Consider the following 13719-nt stretch of genomic DNA (forward strand, 5'->3'; position numbering starts at 1 on the left):
GCAGACCAGATCTATTTATCAAGTTTCATGCAACCGACTGTAATACAATCCTGAAACAAACATGTGGGGTTTAAATGGAGGCCTTTGGCTTGAGGTGCAGTAATATGTGATTCTGTTCTCAGGGCGTGTGGTGGGTGGTCAGCCAAGGTCTACCCTACATCACCCTCCACCCCCTTGGATCGCATGAGGACATCCTGAAGATCAATCAACACTCAAGTCTTCATGACCTCCCCTGTTACAATACTAATGAATACATCATAAAACATATTACAAACGAGAGTAGCATGATACCTGCACCTCTGTATGTAAAAACCACACAAAAGCATGTACCGTATTACAGTTATCAATCTTTATGCATCAAGATGTTTTTTTGTTTGTTATTGTTATGATATCTCTCTAAGTGTATGTACATTTATATTAGAGGTACTGCAAGATGGTGGATATGAGTGAGTGGTTATCAAGGAGAGCTTTATCACGTATGAATCCATCCACTCCATCGGTTGTATGAACTATAGGTTATGCACACAAATCATGAAATGTACTGAACTTCAAATGTTATTTCTAATAGAATGTGATGAACTATGACCGACTCATGGTGTCTCGGTTTGAGACCTCATGGGATGTAAATTCAAGTGTACAAGTCTTAAAGTGTACAATGTATGTAATGACGATAAATAAAAACTGATGAAATCACTTGAAGGGACAATCACATTTTCATGACAAAAATATATATTTGTATTTATTTATTTTTCTTTCTATTTTTTTGGGAACATAATAGTTATTATAATTACTTACAGTAATTTAAGTACTCCTGTAGTTGGGTCACAACATTTGAGAAAAATAATCAACAGACAACACCTTTTCTCTGTAGAGTACATAAATCTCTCCATAATTCAGTTCCTTCAGTGGATTACCGCTAGCAGCACCACAAGCCCCAGCCAGGTAAAGCTCCATAGTCATTGTCCGAGGCAGTTGGCTCTACTGCAGCTGGTACACACAGTCAGTGTTAGGGTACTGAGGCAGGTTGAGCTGGTACTTCTTCTCCAGGGCAGGAGGCACGAAGCGTCCCCCCAGGTAGTGGTAGCGTCCACGGAAGAGAGAGGCAGACTTCTTAGGTGCAGTCAGGGAGATCAGCATGTCTGGCTGGAGACCGTCTGTGCTGCCCTGCTCTACGTCCCAACCTGGAGAACGCACACACACACACACACACACACACACACACACACACACACACACACACCAAAGACAGTATTCTTCATTAATGTGAATGTGATTTGTTCAGCAAATCGGAGAAAATGAATGTCTACCCCTTCCATTCACATAAGACGTTACAGTGATGTAGAAACACACCTGAGGGGATGTCGATACTTGCTATGGGCCTGGTGGTCTTCTTCAGAACTCCCAGAATGGAGCCAAATGGCTCCCGCACCGCACCCTTGAAGCTGAAGCCAAAGATGCCGTCTATCACCAGATTGTAAGCCTCATCAATCACCTTTGCCTAGTGGAACATCACCTGGTGTTAACATTAGCTCGACCTACACACCGTCACTCAAACATTCACGCTCACGCCTACACGCATGCGCACACACAGACACAGACAGACAGACGCACGCACACACAAACACACACACAGGCTAAAAAATGCTACAGATACACATTGCTGTGAGATAAGCAACAGAGACACTGTTGTACCTCAGGCATCTCAGTCAGGAAAGGGATCTCCATCTTCTCACACTGGGTGGTCAGGCCCTGGAAGAGTGGTTTGTTGGGCCTCTTTGGGTACAGTATGGTGGGTTCATAGCCCTGAGGAGTCATAGAGTACACAAAGCACAGTCACTATACCCAGAATCACTGAATACAGTATATATAAGTAAAGTTATTTATACCTTGGACATTGTATCGGATGTACTCTCACTCTACAATCACATTCCAACACAGCAATGCAAAGCCTATCACAAATTATTCTGTGGTCTGGGTTAAACATGGATATTTACTAAAATAACCATCAACTTCTCTACTGTATATCTTGCTATTCAGAAACAGGAAACATGTAGTGGATTACAAGACAGAGACACTCACAAAGAGTTTGAGATGTCTGGCACAGACCAGGCCGTCTCCTCCATTGTTACCCGGGCCACAGATCACAAGCAGGGAGGGTCTGGCTTTGACCAGTGAGCTTAGTGGGTACGCCTGGAACAGTGGAGAGGCAAAAAAAAGAAGACGATTTTGATCTTTGGCATTGGCAGCCAGCAGGTGCAACTACTGTCTTAATAATACATAATTATTGCAAAAAATATGACTACCGAAATTGTGTACTGTAAAAATAGAAATGTTTTTCTTTTATAAAAAAATATCATTTGTTTTTGTTACTACTGTACCTGCAAAATCTATACAAAATATATTAAAACAATAATCTGAATATCTGCTCAACAAGACCATGGGGGGTTGGTTATGATTGGCCAAGTTCTGAGCACACCACAGACCCTGCACCTATTAGCCTCTCACAGCACTTGTCAGGAAGGGTGAACGCTGGATCACCTTGGTGACTGCTGTGGCACAGCTGAGCCCAGCCAGCTCCATCAGCTGGTCCACGCTGAAGCCATACTCACTGAACAGCTCCTCGTCAATGTGCTGGGCCTCCTCCTGCCTAGACACACAGACACAGACACAGACAGACAGACAGACAGACAGACAGACAGACGAGACCGAGAGACACACACACACACACACACACACACAAAAGACGAAGAAGAAGATGAAAGAAGCTAATATAAGCCTAAAACTGTATGTCACATCTATGCTATGGTGTATGGTGTAAGCCAGATGAAGAACTAGTCCTTACCCTAGGTACTTCAACTGGGCCATGGTGGATGCTTGTTGACTGAAGCACTCCTTATTATGACTATTAGTCACACTGACTGCTGGACATGCCCCTCTCTGGGAAAGGACTGTGGTTGCCCGTGATGTCACCAGGAACCCAATCCCAAACAGAGCTCGCACACTCAACATCCAGTTAGATCGAACGCCTGAAATACATTTGAATACATTCTAATGACAGAGAGAATGTTGGAAGAACGCAAACAGTGGACCCTGAGAATGACTGCTGAGTGAACTGGTGACAGTTTACGGTCTTAAACTCGTTACAGTTATTTTGTAAACTGTAACTAACTCAAAACAGACTATAGCTGTGTGACTTAAGCTCTTCAATTAAATAACTACAGGTAGATAGCATCCTGACAGACAGAACTATGCATGATCATGCTTATGAAAACATTGCTTCAACACTAGATATGAGTATGACACTCGCCAATTAATGCAGTCCTCTAGATAAGAACTTTGTTGTGCACTAAATCCCATATATTAATAATAATTGTGTTATTGCACTTGCACGAATTCACAAGCTAAAGAACTTACAGAAGTAATGCCGAGTAGCAGCTTGCTGCTGTGTTATGTGACCTGCTTTGGATTTACTTCCTGTTTGACGCAGTGAAATATACATTTCAAAATAAAAGTCTATGCCTCCCACAATAATAGGTATGGAAAAAACTAAAACAGCAGCATTGAAAAAAAATAACACCACTACAAAGAACAAGGGCTTCAGGAAAATCTGAAATTATTTTATTGATCCATGCATTATTATTGGTTATAGAGATCACACAAATTCATTATTCTTAAAATCAAAAACATTAAAATTCACGGATCTGGTCCACCTTCTAACAGCACAAATAATGTATAAAGCAAATACCAACCTACTCCCTAGGAATATTCAAAAATTGTTTTTTGATATAGATGGGAGTTATAATTTGAGTTGGGAGTTAAATTTAAAACATATTTTTTCTTTTTTCACATGTTCGAAATAAAGCTTTCATTCATTCATTCATTCATTCATTCATGCATTGTGACATCAGGCACGTGATTCATTTCAGACTGGAAGATTACATGATTGTGTGTTGTTGTTATTTTTTCTAAAAACATCACAAAGTAAACTAAACTAAACAAACAACCGAAAACAACAATAAAAAGACAATAATGTAGTAAGAACAATATGACAATCAGACATACATTTGATATCATAGAATATTACAGCCATCTCATTCCATCATCGCATCATTTATATTTAATCCTACACTCTTAAAATGCTGTCCATTATTAAATGCAGTAATCCATAGGCAAATTATATTAAAAGCCAGAGAAGAGAAGTAATACTGAGCCCCAATATCAACAAATGTATCTACCATGTATTCAGCGCTCTGTCTGGATCTACACAGTTAGAAAATGTTCAAGTTAAGCACAAGATGTACATGTATGCCTGTGACTATAATGTAAATATTGTATCAAAGTAAAATGTTATAGCAACATTAACTTTATACAGAATACAAAAAAGGATGAATATCAAATGTATGTATAAAAATGTAGATTAAATCAAGTTCATTGATCCGTTCCAATGCCTCACATGATTGGACATTTATCCACTCTGGAACCAGTCTGCAAAAGGAGGGATGAATAGAATCAGCATGTTGTCTATTGTAAAAAATGTATTAATGAGGCAATCTATAACAACAAATATCAAACAACTAAGTTGTATCACATTAGAAAGTTGTCTGATTCACACTATTCAATGTCCTGACAATGAAGTTCAAGGGTTAAAACACAAAAGTGTTTGTGTGGCCATGATTATTTATTATTTTCGGACATGAATTACCAGGAAAAACTGGTAAAAAGAACAGGACATTTTCCTGTTAAGCATTAGTATTCATTAACTAATCAATATGAATTTTCTTAGGAATGCAGTATTGTAGTGTTGCCCACTACCGTTGTGTGTCTGTGGGACCTACCCTGCGCGGTGTGCTGCTGACCACGTATGAGTGTGGGAGGAGGCCCTCCGCGATGCCCCCACAGCGGATGGATCGGGATGGCGAGGACATAGACAGAATGCTGGACTTGTCTGAAGGCAGGCCACAGGAGCCACACATCACCGTCCGACTACGTAGGTTGTACTCACTGTCCCCACACGTGCTGTGGGCCACCTGCAAGGAGCCACAGATATAAAAAAACTTTTTAGGGCATTTCTGCTTTATTGGGATAGAGACAGTAGAGATTGACAGGAAGGATGGGTGAGAGAGGACGCAGGATAGGTCGATGGCCGAAATCGATTATGTGGCATGCGTCTCAGTGAGCTACGCCACCCAGGCTCCCCCTACCAAACAGTTATATTGCTGCTGTCCAATGGAGACACACTATTGAATACTGAGTAAATAAGAAGCCATTGATTTCTCTCACCATATCGTCATCCTCCTCGAATAGTGTGCGAGTCACCTTCCTCATCGCCATTTCCTGGATGAAAACAAAGACTTAATTAGACTCATATCATATGGACATGTTTGTCTGAGTGTGGACAAGGAATGTTTTTTTTTTTTTTTTTTAAATGATGACATCATTTGGTCATTGCCCACCTCTCCGTTGGCACTGATTAGGGTGGTCTGGAACTGGTCTCCACTGCCCCACGAGATCTGGGTCTTCCATACCAGGTCAGAGGGGGGGTTGTGGCTGCCTCCGGAAGCTGATGACCAAATCTGACCCCCACAAGAGTAGACATGCATAAGGACTGAGCAGACATCTAAACATTTCTTATCACAAATATGCCAATGTTCATTGAAATGGATGAGGCACAATGGCACAATGCCTAAGGCTTAGGACATTTCCACGCTTACCGTAACTTTCTGGCCAGCCTTCAGGGTGAATTTAGGAGGGAACTTGAAGGTAATGGGGTTACCCGAGCCCACCTGTCGCTTCAGCTGCCAATTACCCAAGTTCTGGTCCTGTAGGAATGAAAAGATGGATGGATTTAAGTCCCACAAGTGCAGATAACACACAGTCAGATGTCTAAGTCAGATTCCTGCATATACTACAGTACATCTCTCTCACCTGATCAGATTTGTTGCTGAGCCTCACATACTTCCCATCCAAGTCCACCTCTTCCACAGTGACGCGTCCACTGGCTGAGGCCTGCTGGGTGATGCGAGTGCGAGCCACAGTGCCCCCTGCCATGCTGGAGGCCTCACTGTCAGTGTCATTGAGGCGGCGCCTCTTGGTGGAGGAGTTCTGAGCGCTGCGGGACAGTGTGGCAGAGCCAGAAGAACGACTTCCTGTTGTCATCCGTGTGGGGGGAGGGCTGGGGGAGAGGCGTAGCCTGGAGGGGTGGAATTGACCCATGGGAGAGGATAGGGGGAGGGGGAGATTCACCCACAGAGAGGAGGAGGGGGGAGAGAGAGGAGGAGAGAGACAAAGAGTATTTGTGTATTATTTAATCTAGTTGCATCTGAGGTGTAAGAAGAAGTCTATGTGTCTACGTGCATCTATGTATGTCTGAGTATATGTTTTGTACAAGTATGAGTTTTGTTGAATGTAGAATATGCATGAAGACATGACAGCTTCTGTACAGTAATGTACATGTGTGTCTGTGAGTAAATGGGGGCATATTAATCGTCATAGAGAAGCATCTTAGTTTTCTAAATACCTCTCCTCCTCTCCCTCCAGCAGTTTCCTATAGGCACAGATCTCCATGTCCAGGGCCAGTTTAACGTCCAGCAGCTCCTGGTACTCATCCAGCTGTTGCTGCATGCGCTGCCTCATCTCAGCCATCTCTCTCTCCTTGTCCCCCAGCAGACGGCGCGTGGTGTCCCTCTCCCTGGACAACGCCTCCTCCAGGTCCCTCACTTTCGCCTCACGAGCAGCCAGCTAGATCAGGTGGAAGAATCTCTTAGCGGAACTGTTGTTTTTTTATTCACTATGAAGCTGTTCAATCTCTGCAGTTTGCAAAGTTCACAATTCTTTTAATTCAGTGAATTGAGTTTTATATATATACACACAAAAGAAATGTATAGCATGTTTTTATAATAATAATAATAATAAGAAGAAGAGGAATAGGAATAAGAATATATTTTATTTAATAGCGGCTTTCTCAAATTCAAGGATAATGTACTGGGAAAAAAAGAGAGATGCGGGACAATATAGAGATACAGAAGCTAAAATCGTAGATCGGCCAGCTCTCTCTCAAAGTCCTGCAGATGGCCTGCAGATAGAGTACACTATGATCGTTATCATTACCTGTTTCTGCAGCTGGCTGAGCTGGGTCGACATGGACTCCAGACGGATTCTTGTCTGCTGCAGCTCCTCATGGGCCGCACCCACCAGGTGGCTGTTCCTGTCAGCTGACTGACGAGCGTTCTCCAACTGGCAGACAGAATCAGAATCAGAATCAGAATCAGAATCAGAATCAGAATCAGAATCAGAATTAGAATTAGAATTAGAATCAGAATCAGAATTGCTTTTATTACATCCAATGTATGGGTACATAAACACACGCCGTGTGCATTGGCCTTAAGAGTAAAATTATTTTTCAGTACAGGAAGTTCAAGTAGTAGTCAGGTAGTGTTCAAATAATCAGGTAGTGGCAGACAGGAACAACATAGCATCACAAGGAACATTAGAACAGGGAAGGAATCAGAATAAGTGGTACAGTATACTACACTTTGCTATTTCTATGCAGAGGATAGAGAATTTCTATCCACAACATGTGTGTACAGCTTTCAAAATACAGTAGGGGTATTGACACATCATTAGAGCAGTTTTTCTGATCTCCATATCATATGGATGGACTACCTTGGATGTGAAGGTCTTGTCTATGTCCTCCTTATACATCTTGATCTGAAGGTCGTGCTGGGCGCGCATGTCCACAAGGGCATCGGCCAGCTTGCTCTCAAAGTCCTGCAGATGGCCGTTGTCCAACTCCACCATGCGAGACTCATGGCGATGTTTCGTCTCTCTCAGCTCCTGCAAAGGAGAGGTTTTCCATTTTCCATTTTTGGCATTTAGTATATGCCTTTATCCAAAGCGACTTATAACAAATATACATTTGACTAAGTAAGGGAATCATCTATCCACTAGTCATAGCAGGAAAAAGTAATCTATGATTGGGCCAGAGGCCATTGGCAGTCGTAATGCTAGAAGAAGGAAGAATTCTTATTAAATTAAATTCTTCTTATTCAAATTTTTTATTATTATTAACAGTAGAGAAACTGTACAGGGGGTAGAGGGGATGTAGATGATGTCTCAGGAGGGACAGTTAAGGTATAGCCTGAAGAGATGGGCGGAAGACAGTGTTTTCTAAATTACTTATGCAATATGTACTAGGCCTACCTCTGTAGTTCCTAACTTCTTTTTTTTCCTTTTTTTTTTAAAGGTTATTTTTTTCTGAGCGGGGCAGTCCCACTCTTGTATTTGTCTTTTTTGTTGGATAGAGAAGATAGACAGGAAAGTATGGAGGAGAGGGTATGTCAGCAGGGCATGGGCCGGGTTCAAACCCATGCCAACATGGGCATAATATATAATATGTATAACTGTAAACTGTAAACTGTAAATGTAAACTGTAGGCCGTGGTGCTAGACCACTGGATCACTACAAGCCACACTTCTTACTTGTTTGGGTTAGGGTTAGTATACAGTATGTCTATGTTTTCAGTGTTGTAATTAGTGTGCAGATGCTGTTGTGTCTACGTCACTCTTGAAAAACAGATTAGATTTCTTAATTTAACCAGGTTAAATTAAGTTTGAATAAATGAACTTGTCATGGAGCTCAACTGTCAGAATCATGATTATGGTAATGGTTATAACAACTGTCAGAATCATGATTATGGTAATGGTTATAACAGCATCAGAATCATGATTATGGTAATGGTTATAACGACTGTCAGAATCATGATTATGGTAATGGTTATAACAGCATCATGATTATGGTAATGGTTATAACAGCATCATGATTATGGTAATGGTTATAACATGATTATGGTAATGGTTATAACAGCATCAGAGAGACTGACCTCAGAGTAGAGGCTCTTCTGGAACTCCAGTTCCTCTTTGAGGGTCTGGATGCGGTTCTCAGCGTCCACTCTCCTCAGCATCTCATCCTGCAGCTGTTTCTTAGCATCACTCAGACTGGTCTCCAGCTGGTTGGACCAAAAAGCAAAAAGCAAACTGTCAGGATATAGCATTCACCTCTCATACATACCCCACCCAGTGAGTGGGAGTGTTTGTGTGTGTACAGTATTGGAGTGTCATGAGAAGAGAGAGAATAGGACTGCATTTGTGTTGTAATGCAAGCTGATGAATTAACACATTAACAGTCTCACAATTACAAAGTGAACATGCTTAACAGAGGAAGTGTCTGACAGTATAGTGTGGACCAGTCGTGACCAGGTGTGATGTTGTGACAGAGTTCACCTTGGAGAGCTGGGCCTTCAGCTCCCTGACTTCAGCGTCAAGGTTACGCTTCTCTCCCAAGGCAGTGGTCAGTGACGCATCCTTAGAGTTCAACAAGGCCTCCAAGTCCTTCAGCCTCAACAGTGCCCCTGCCAGGTCAGATTCCTTTTTGGTGTTTCTGAGGAGACATGGATTCAAGGGAATCATTGATAACTTATAAGCTAAGGTAACCAGTGGTGGAGGTGGAAATCAGACGAAGGGCTCATGTAAAGTATTTGCTGTGTGAAGTATTTGCCAATCTGTGGGTACTGCTACTGCAGACGATTCCACAAGTCGTGCCATGTAAACATTAACATGGTACACTGATACATTTCAAAACATTAGTACTATTTCCTGGATACTGAATTTAGTTTCACACTACACATGATGTTCCACATATTCTTTTTCCACCAGTTTTTTTTTTTCATTTACAAAAAATCTGTCTATGAGCTATTTTAGGGATAGGGACCCTGGAGGAGAAAACGGGTGTTTCCATCCCTCCTTGTGACTCATACTTATATATATATATATCCACTGTGACGTGTCTGGTCTTCACAAGCCACAACCGCTGATGTTTGATTGTGGAGCTACCATAGCAACCAGGGCCTGGCTTAGCCAAACATACTGCAGCAACCATCTCAACACTTATGGAAAAATATTGGAAGCGAGACAGTAAAGCTCTAAAAACACTGCCACGTATTATACAGCATAATGACTGTGGTGAGAAAGAACGGGAAAGAGTTAGTCACCGTCGCTGGGCCCTGGATGGATGCAGGAGGATGGGAGCTGTCCTTCTGGAAGCTGTGTGAAGTCTAACTTCAGTGAGCAATGAGGAAAATATGCTAGTGGGCAGCGGAGGAGTGGTCTGAATTAGGAGACCTTTCTACTAAGATATAAAATGTAAGCATTTGTGAGAAAAGGGTACCATTGGACACAAGTGACAAGGCAATGTGTCCTACTGAACAGTGATGTTAATAGTGTGTTAATAAGCCTTTAAGGGAAAGCATGATCTCTTTTAGATACAGAAAGCATGCTCTCTTTTAGATACAGAAAGCATGCTCTCTCTTAGATACATGCAGATACAGATTGATTTTGCTTCCACTCCACTCCAATACTAAATGATCAACGCTGTCCCAGATGTACTTAGTCTGATTAAATGGAATTTGAGGCTTAAAAAAAAAAAGAAGCTTCACAAGAACCATCATATCTTAGACAGGTGTTAGAGCATCCGATGCCCACAAAGCATGAATGGGAGAGCAACACTTCTGGATTATTTCAGATTTGAGGAAACTGTATCTTTGTGTAGTTTAAATGAGAGGACCATCATTTCTGCTATAAAACCTGAGTCGATTCTCATGTGGGCAAATGTCTGTTATGTACTGTATCTTGGAGACCTGGTGGCTGCAGAACTTCGACATCTTTAAGCTATTTAGACTGAGTCACAAAGCCTAAACTACTCCAGTGTAAACAATGTGTATGGAAAGTTTGAATTCAAATGTTTACCACGAATAACACAGATTATTATAAGTATAGAAATCCATAAACTGCAGATGCAGAGACACATACATTACAGTACAGAAAATACAGTATTTTCTGCCCACCTTTGCAAATAATGTCTGCCTGTTGTAAATGGGTGTGGCCATCCTTCTTGCTGTAATAGTTTACCAATTACTTCAGCCAATTTGGCATGTCCATGTGGACCACTCCCTGCACATTCATATTGCCCTCATACCAATACGGCTATGATTAATGTGCCACACGCACGCACGCACGCACGCACGCACGCACGCACACACACACACACACACACACACACACACACACACACACACACACACACACACACACACACACACACAATGTGTGTTGAACATGAGTATGGCCTAAGAAAGGGCACAGGATTTGCAGGAGGAGACACTGATATTGTACCTGGCCTTCAGCTCCTTGTAGTCCTCTCGCACCTTGCCCAACTCCAGCTGCAGACGGGCCCGCTCCTTGGCCACCGAGTCGAGGGTCTGACGGGCGTCGGCTAGCTCTGCCTCATAGGCTGCTTTCATGCCAGTCAGCTCCCGGCTGATCTCCGTCTCCGATTCGGTGATGCGCAGCCGAAGGCCAGCGTTCTCAGACTCCAGTGAGCGCACCTTGTCGATGTAGACGGCCAGCCGGTCGTTGAGGTTGCACAGGTCATCCTTCTCTTGCAGACGTGTGATGCGGTTGGGGGAGAGCGGCGTGCTCGCGCCACGGGGGGTGCGATTCTGGCTTGGTGTTGCCATGGCAGGTGAAGGTTATCTGTTTGGGTACAGAGAGATAAATGGACTCTGCCATCATTGTAGAACTGGCTACTCTATTTTTAGATTTTTAGTGGAAAATCGGTTTTTTGAACGAACTGTCGCTGAAACTGAAAGTTTCGTTGTCAGAGTACTTTGTGCAATGACAATAAAATGTAATCTAACCTAATCTAATGTAGGACTATACTAAATTAGTCTTAACAAACAGTTAAAGGGTAAACATAAATCTGGCCACATGTTGTATTCTTTACTATTAAAAAGGTGCTCTACTGTATGCTGTGACTGGTAGTCAAAATATCAACATCCTAAAACAAGCCAAATCTGCTTACCTTGAAAGATGATCTTGATATAAAGGAAAATCTGAGGTTGTCAGATGGTCTTTTTGACCCTGAAAGTAATTCCAAAAGTCTGTGTCTCTTGCCACCTTAGGAACACTGTCTAAGAATCTGTCTGTCGGTGCCCATATATTTAGAGAGAGAGAGAGAGAGAGAGAGAGAGAGAGAGAGAGATGGGAGGGGTGGAAAGAAGTAGCTTGGAAGTTAATGTTATACTGTAAGACACATTTCCTCTCTCCTCCTCCCACCACGCCTGTAATGGGTGTGTACTCTGTAAGAGTGCCCAGGTAATGCCCAATTGCTGTGCCTAGGCAATGCCCCAATCTTAAAACCCCTGTTGTTAGAAACAATGTTCACTTTCATTTACAACACCTCTCTATCTGAATAATTGTTCATGTCAATTACACCGCAGGAGTTAAAGAAACAATTTGAGACAAAGTAGGCTACAGTAGGTTATACAGTCACTCACTCATCCCTACTCTATGCATAGCCTCTTCTAACTCCTTCTAACATTTCATATGGTAGAGGACAAATGGGTAGCTGTTGTCGTTACTGTACAGTTGTAATTATTTAAAGACCGACAATATTCTATCCATAAAGATGATGGAATAGTGGAGACTGCAGTAGAGGGGAGCCATATGAGTCATACAGCAAGCAAGTGGAAAGACCTCGGCCTAATCCAAGAGATCACTGGGCAACCCTAGAGGATTTTGATTGCTTCATAAACTACAGTAGTCAAATGCTTCACAATAAAAAACGAATTATTTGGTAACTAATACTTTTGAATGCACTTCCTTCTTTCCATGTTTAGAGAGCTGGAGAGATTTTGTCAGTGTGCAGCTGTTTTTTCCTCTTGACAATAATATTGGTGTAGGCCTACTGTACAATATCTTCTCAAACATCCAAGATATAAGCCATATTAACCTCTCTATTTTACAGTCAATCCAATTCCAAAAAGCACATTGGAAAGATGAAGCATAGGAACTGAAGCATAGCAGTGCTTCTCTCTCTTTTCTTGTCATCCTCATCCCTTATCTGAATAATAAAGTGTATTGTGTATTGGAGGAAAGAGGGGAGTCAAGGGAAGCCTGTCAGCATGAAGGGACAAGAAGTGGACAAATCAGACACTTTAAGAATCCAGGAACAGTGTTGGTTCAGATAACACTTAGGCCTACTACATCTAGGGCCGTTGAGGGGATAGTAAATTGGATTGGTGATCAGAAAGTCATCAGTTCAAATCCCACCTGGGAACACCACCCCTAGTGTGCCCTTGAGTAAGGCATTTAGCCCTAAGGGAGACTGTCCCTGTAATTTCTAATTGTAAATCGCTTTGATAAAATGTAAATGTTTCACAGACAAGGCTTAAGCCTAGTCCTGGACTAAATCACAGGCTTAAGCTTTGTTTGTGAAACCTGCCCTTATTGTACAAGAAGGCGTCTCGCAATACTCAGGAAGTTAAGGAGCTTCAGTGCAAGCAAGAATGTAGCCTGTGGCATGCCTTCACAATCATGTGGCTCATGAATAATAATATTGTGTCCAACACATATATCATAATTATAATTCTGTGGTGCCCAATGTCAGATGATAAACTACTGAATGTAGAATGTAACTACATTGTAGCCTACAGCTCACAACACTGATCAATATGCAGTAAATTGTAGAGATGAGCAGCAGTATACTTTTGTCATATGTTTGTGTTCTCTACATTCCTACGAACATTATAAACCATCGTTGGTCTTACTGCATCAATAATCTATTCAGGTATGTCCATTCAAATTGAGTGTGACCACAAAGCGATAA

The 13719-nt window shown here is 42.0% G+C and overlaps 2 protein-coding genes across 2 annotated transcripts; both read right to left on the minus strand.

Annotated features, from left to right (window-relative positions):
- Nucleotides 1-510: 510 nt before the first annotated feature.
- On the minus strand, nt 511-3471 carry naxe (NAD(P)HX epimerase). The gene is made up of 7 exons (XM_080532577.1): nt 3415-3471; nt 2843-3026; nt 2539-2647; nt 2080-2190; nt 1693-1803; nt 1351-1498; nt 511-1181 (listed from the first exon to the last, which is right to left on the minus strand). Exons 2-7 carry the CDS (start codon nt 3007-3009, stop codon nt 979-981), a joined length of 849 nt encoding a protein of 282 aa, XP_080388703.1. The 5' UTR covers nt 3010-3026; nt 3415-3471; the 3' UTR covers nt 511-978.
- A 771-nt stretch (nt 3472-4242) lies between these two features.
- LOC308158132 (lamin-A-like) lies at nt 4243-11569 on the minus strand (the record flags this gene model as incomplete). The annotated part of the gene is made up of 12 exons (XM_080531729.1): nt 4243-4260; nt 4836-5027; nt 5281-5334; nt 5454-5573; nt 5712-5819; nt 5926-6190; nt 6518-6738; nt 7108-7233; nt 7663-7833; nt 8879-9004; nt 9279-9435; nt 11226-11569. The coding sequence occupies 12 exons, from the start codon at nt 11567-11569 to the stop codon at nt 4243-4245; spliced, it is 1902 nt and encodes a 633-aa protein (XP_080387855.1).
- Between the last annotated feature and the right edge of the window lie 2150 nt (nt 11570-13719).

This window comes from Nansenia antarctica, assembly GCF_963989245.1.
Source record: "Nansenia antarctica genome assembly, chromosome: 5".
Lineage (NCBI taxonomy): Eukaryota > Metazoa > Chordata > Actinopteri > Argentiniformes > Microstomatidae > Nansenia > Nansenia antarctica.